The 6,000-nt window shown below is 37.1% G+C and overlaps 1 protein-coding gene across 13 annotated transcripts in view; it reads right to left on the bottom strand.

Moving 5' to 3' along the window:
• Ptpn13 (protein tyrosine phosphatase, non-receptor type 13 (APO-1/CD95 (Fas)-associated phosphatase)) overlaps positions 1-6,000 on the bottom strand; it is a 152,412-nt gene that overhangs the window by 32,771 nt on the left and 113,641 nt on the right. For all 13 annotated transcript variants that reach the window (XM_013502743.1, XM_005401354.2, XM_005401349.2 and 10 more), the window contains 6 exons: positions 5,071-5,164; positions 4,429-4,514; positions 3,508-3,670; positions 2,321-2,535; positions 2,106-2,204; positions 242-606 (listed from right to left, as the gene is read on the bottom strand). In XM_013502743.1, coding sequence (XP_013358197.1) covers positions 242-606; positions 2,106-2,204; positions 2,321-2,535; positions 3,508-3,670; positions 4,429-4,514; positions 5,071-5,164 — 1,022 coding nt within the window. The remainder of the gene's footprint in view (positions 1-241; positions 607-2,105; positions 2,205-2,320; positions 2,536-3,507; positions 3,671-4,428; positions 4,515-5,070; positions 5,165-6,000) is intronic.

Below are 6,000 nucleotides of genomic sequence, written 5' to 3' on the forward strand. Positions count from 1 at the left end.
AGGCTCAGGTTGCCTGGCTAGAGTGTTCACTGCTTTACTAAATAAAACTGTCAGTCACAGTAGCTAGACACTGAATAAAGTCATCATCTCCCCACCCACTGGGAAGTTCACAGGCTTTCTTCTTGGGAAAAAAAATTCTTTCTATCTATCTATGTATCTATGTATCTATCTATCTATCTCTGCTGCTACCGTTGCTAACAACACCAGTTGTTTTGAGTGTTAGGTGTAAAGCCGGCAATACCTGTGGTCCAACTCCAGTTTATTGGGTGTCTTCTGAGGATAGTAAAACATGGTGCACATCGCATTTTCTTGACTCTTGGGTGCTGCGTGCTGACTCTGTGCTTGGGATACCATGTTGTTTAGGGTCTGATGCAAAGCGGAATTCCAGGTCATATTTGATATCTTCGCTGGAGCTTTTATCAAGTCATCTTCCCCACTCCCACTGCTGTCGCTGTAGCTATCCTTCCTGGAGGGGGACTTGCATGGCTTCTTGTTAGTGTCAGACATTTCGTTACCATCTGAGCTGCTGTTTTGCTCCACCCATGATGGCTGAGAAGGGTCTTTACTGCTGCTCGGGAGCACTTGGGCTGGAGAGTGGAGCGGGGTCTGTAATGCACACATTTAAAGAGGCCAGACGGTGACAACTTACATTAACTTAGAAGCACTCAACTGGAAACAAACCTGTTGAGTAACAGCACTTTCTATTAAAAGAGTCAATTTTCTGACAATAAATGTAACTTACAATTATTAAAGGAAAAAGTGTTATAAATAACAACAGCTAATATTGTATGACTTATACTTTAAATCAGAATTAGAGTTACATATTCTATTTTGTATCCTACTTTCAAAGTTTAGGTTTCTGAGCTCCTTAAATATACTTTGCAAATAATTTTAATAATCATCTAATAATCCTAAGGATGGCTATACCTTTAACTTATTTCAGCCTTTTCCTTTTTGGCTATAGTGTTGTTTCTTGGTTTTTACTATTAACAGAAATCTAGGAGAACTTCTTTGTGCATATGTAAATTTTTCCCTGGGTTTCTATTTCCTTGTAATTTTGTACACTATCACACATAAGATTTTTAAAAGGCTTTGTTAAATATTTTCTAACTGCTTCCCAGAAGATTTTGTTAAGAGGTCTCCGTTTGGTTCATCCTATTTGGTACCCCGTATCAATGTCATCTCTTAAAATATTTCTAGTGTATTTTATATAAATGTCCCATTTTTACTAAAGTCTTCCTAATGGCTTCCCTCTCCTTTGTGTCAGGGTTACAAGTCTGTCTCAGATACTTTCTAAAGCCCAGAGTCACTGCTGATTAGCAGTGCAGAAATTTTATGCAGACAGAGGAGAGGCAAACCTTCTCTAACTGTATTAGTGTTCACTGAGGTTTGGACTCCTACCTACAGGTATGCAGTTTGTAAATCACCAATGAAATAGACTGTGGATCCTTTAGCTAAACCTTGGCAAGAAGGGAACTAAACATACCCTATTCTCTAAAAATGCTTAAAAAATCTTAACTCATTCTTATCCAAACAAGCTCTGTCCTTGTTCACCTCAGTGAAGAACATGAATATAACACTTTTGAAACCATGATTTTATCTTCTCCATTTATGCCTAGAAGACACATTCCTGAAGGTCCTAGCATCTAGAGTTTTAGAAGTGAAGAGAGAGAACAGAAAGTGAATTGTAAATTGATGACATTTGCTGGGCAGGTATAGAGATTAAATCCAGGGAGTGCTGGGCTACATCCCTGTCCTGCACCTGCTTTTTTTAACCACTTATATCCCTATCCCTGTCCCTTTTTATTTTTATGTTTTGAGATAAGACCTCATTAAGTTGCCCAGGCTGGCCTTGAACTTGTGATCCTCCTGCCTCAACCTCAGGTGAAGCTGGGATTACAGGAATGTGCTACTTTGCCTGTCAAGCTGATTACATTTCAAATATCAATGTATGTTAAGCAGCTGAGTGGCACAAGATAGCAGTCCCAGGTAAGAAATTAGCTAGGGATGAAGCTGAGGGGTCTAATCCATGATGCAAGTGTTATGACTGAATTAGCAAATTACTAAATAGGCATTCTATAAAAATATAGATTACTTCTTCTTACCAGAAGAGCAGTATCAATTTCTGGCAGCACACCAGGTGGAGGTCTACAGAGAAGCAAGCACACTTCTGGAGCTGTTCCCCGGAGAGCAGATATGACTTCCTGGGGTACCATGAATAACAAATGGAGACACCATTAACCAGCACTGAGACCAGCCTGCGAGGCCCGACCTTCCCAGCTCCTTGTTACAAATGCTCCACTCCAGTGCTAGGGCTCACCTGCTGTGACAGTCCTTTCAAAGAGGCTCCGTTCACTTTCAAGATAACATCTCCCACATCAATTTTTCCACTCTCTGCTGCTGGCTGTCCAGGGAAGAGCTTTTTAACCCTTACTATGCTGGTGCTCATTTGCTCTGGTATAAGATTATCTTCTCGAGAAAAACTGAATCCTAAGCCCGAGCTATTTTTCAACAGTTTTACTTCAAATGTATTTTCTGGAAAAAAAGATGTAAAATATAAATATTTTAAAGCTGTGCATGTACACAAGCATACAAAAATATATACTTTTAGATACATTTTATATATATATAAATATATACTTTTAGATACATTATACTCAGATCCTATTTTTCACTCTGTCATTAAGAAAACTTAATGAACTACTTGCAAGGACTAAGCTGTTTCCACAGAAAAGACTTCTGAAGCATAAAAGGCAGTTTAGCAAGGTGGGGTGGGGTGAGGCAATCCAGAGAAGGGGACGTACAAGAGACATTCAGGTAAGAACAACGAAATTCAGAATTCAGCGGAATTCAGGTAAGAACTGCAGAATAAACGTTAGCAGAGGGTATGGGAAAATAAGTTGACACAAATATTTTGGTGAGGTCTAACTTAATCCAGAAAAATTACAATGGCATTCTAATAAAATTCTTAGTAGCAAAATAAAGGAATAAAGATCAGAAAAAAAATCCCATCAAACCACAATGAAAGAAAGAATGATAAAAAAGAGCAGTGTGAAAAAACAGATACATTATTTTTATTTTCATAATCAGGAAAAATAATACAGGCCGCACCATCTTATTTTGGGCACCGAGTCAGAGTTGCTAACATTCGTGTGATCAAACAGAGATTTTAAGTAAAAGACAAACTATGACTATGTACCATCGCCAAATTTGTAAGGTAAAGAGCATTTAAGCCCCTTAACAGGTGGAAAGCTAGAATCTCAGATAAAGGTTACTCCAGTATTATGAACACTGAAGAATTCACTAATACATCACTCTTAATTTTTTAATTTTACCAACTGGTGATATATCCATGGGCTGGCAAATTCCGTAAGGAAAACCAGCATTTGGAACTACTAGGTGGAATGTTGCCCAGGCCATGAATTGTAAACCAACAAGCAAATATCGTATTTTGAATAATGTAGTAATAACTTCACAGTGACACACAAGAGTTTCCCAGGGCCTGACCTTCAGTAACAAAGCTATAGTCTTTGACAGAAGTCGCTTTCTTCACCATGTTTTCTGAGGCTTGCCCTTGTGGATTCTGATCTGGAAGGGTGCGCTGCAGGGCCCCAGGGATGTGCTCTTTGGATGCTGCCGGCTGCCCTTTTTCTAACAGCAGATGAACCACCTGGATAAATGGAATGGTACTTCATTAATTAGGAAGAGTAATAAGAAAAGAGCATTAGGACTTTGTATAGTCGGGAGTATAAAATAATTTAAATTACTACCTGTTCTACCAAAATATAGCTAGATGGGAAAAAACCAGACGAAAGGTTTGAAAGTTTCAAGATCAAATTTTATTACTTTCTGTATAAAAATATTAATGATTAAAATCATTATAGTTATCATAGAAAAACTATCATAAAATATGTTAACATCTATGAAATGGCATAAACAAATCACTGGAAATTTGGGTATTAGGAAAAAAATTACCACTAAACTATAATATGAAAACCATTATAAATAATTTGGTAGACTCCCAGATCTAAATCTTAAACTCTGGTTTTGCCTTTTTACAAAAACTTATCTGAATAAAATGCATTTAACTTTTGGGCTGAAGAATGACTAGTAGTGAAAAAAAATCACTAGACACTAGTAAATGTTTATGAAACATTTAAGCAATCTAATTTCCACCCCTTTCCCTTTCATTCCTCTTTGGTAATGTTAGGGCTAATCAATACACAGAAATCCAGCTTCCTCTGTAAAAAAATGTTTCTGTCATAATACTACTCAATCTGGAAGGCAAAAAAGAGACCCAGGATGGTTACGTAAATCAGGCTTAGTTTCTTATTTAACAAATGTAGAAGTCTCTATGCAACTGATACTATTCACATATTGTGACGTCTTTTTAGGGTGTCTTAACAGGTTGGCATAACGCTTCACTACCTGTCCTGTATTTCTCAGTATTTCCACAGCTTGCTTGTGGGTAGCTCCTTCCAGACTTACTCCATTGACAGCTAGCACGCGGTCACCTAAAATTGGCCAGTAATTTTGAAAGAAAGAAAGTATAAATATTCTACATGCTTACATCTGCTAGTTCTATTGCACATTAATCTGTGGAGAGATCCAAAAAGATTTTGGGCAAAACTGTTTCCTATCGTCTCAAACACACTATTTCACTTCATGTTCAATTCTATGACCAATCTTATTTACATTTCAGAGTATCTTTATACAAATCAATTTAAGTCGTAAGAAAAGCTGTACTACAAATCGAGAGAATGGAGGCAAGTCCCTAGTTAGTTCTTGGAAATGTAAACGTCAGCTTTTTGCTCATTTTCTGTCTCCATTCTCGGGCCACTTGCTTATTAACAGGTACAAATACAGAGTAAAACAGCATGTAAATATCTTCTGATACTAATGAATAAGATGAAAGAAGACCTTAAAGTAGTATCAAGGAATCTCAATGTAGTTTATACGTGAGTACGTTTTTATTTCGTATTATGAATTGAAGTGTCTATCGGGTCTATTACTCTTTATCTACATGATGTGACATTTGTACATATAATTCCCACATACATGAAAGCATACCTTTGTGAATTCTACCATCAGACTCTGCCGCTCCCTTGGGAATAACAGCTTTCACATAAATTCCACCATGTTTGACACTAGTATTCACGCCTCCCTAAACAGAAAAAAAAAATTTTGGTAATATGAAAAATTTTGTACTCCGTCCAATCTGAGCACTAGGAAGGATTCAGCTGACCAGACAAAGGAGTAGCATTACTTCCACATGCGCAATTATGTCAATACCCGAGAATATGTTAGCTAAGTTTTCCAAATGTCAAAGCAGCTTGTTCTGGCAAGCTATTCAATTCAGTAACAACAGTATGAGAGGTCTCGACTGCATGAGGAATTGCTCTTCCTGTGTAAGTCTGAACCATGCATTACAAGCAAGCAGAGAGCAAAGTTCATCTATGCAAAATTAGTGTGAGGACACAAAAATCAGAAAAAAGAAACAGCATAAGGAGTAATGCTTTCAGATCATATTTGCAAATCTGAGAGCAGATTCCATGAGCAAAGGAAAAAGACTTACAAAAATTTTAAAAGGCTCATTAGAGAAGATTTTTTACAGGCAAAATGTAATGTTTCCTATCTTTTACACACATGCAGTTTTTAACTTCCCTTCACCATAGAAAGACGAGAGAGGGAGGGAAAGTGTTAAAATATTTTTTAAAAATTAATTTTATGGCCAGGCATGGTGCCGCATGCCTGTAATCCCAGCATTTGAGAGGCTGAGGTAGGAGGATTGCTGTGAGTTCCAGGCCAGGCTAGCCTACATAGGGAGTTCAAGGCCAGCCTAAACTGTACAGCGAGACCCTGTCTCAAAAGAAAAAGCCAAAAAAAATTTTTTATTTATACATTTAGATGTACCTAATGATCACATTCATCATAGGAAATTTGTACATATCTTGATTTTTCTTAAAATACTTTTTTTTTTTTAATTTTTAAATTTTTTTT

This window comes from Chinchilla lanigera, unplaced genomic scaffold (assembly GCF_000276665.1).
Source record: "Chinchilla lanigera isolate Chin_1 unplaced genomic scaffold, ChiLan1.0 scaffold00073, whole genome shotgun sequence".
Classification (NCBI taxonomy): Eukaryota; Metazoa; Chordata; class Mammalia; order Rodentia; family Chinchillidae; genus Chinchilla; species Chinchilla lanigera.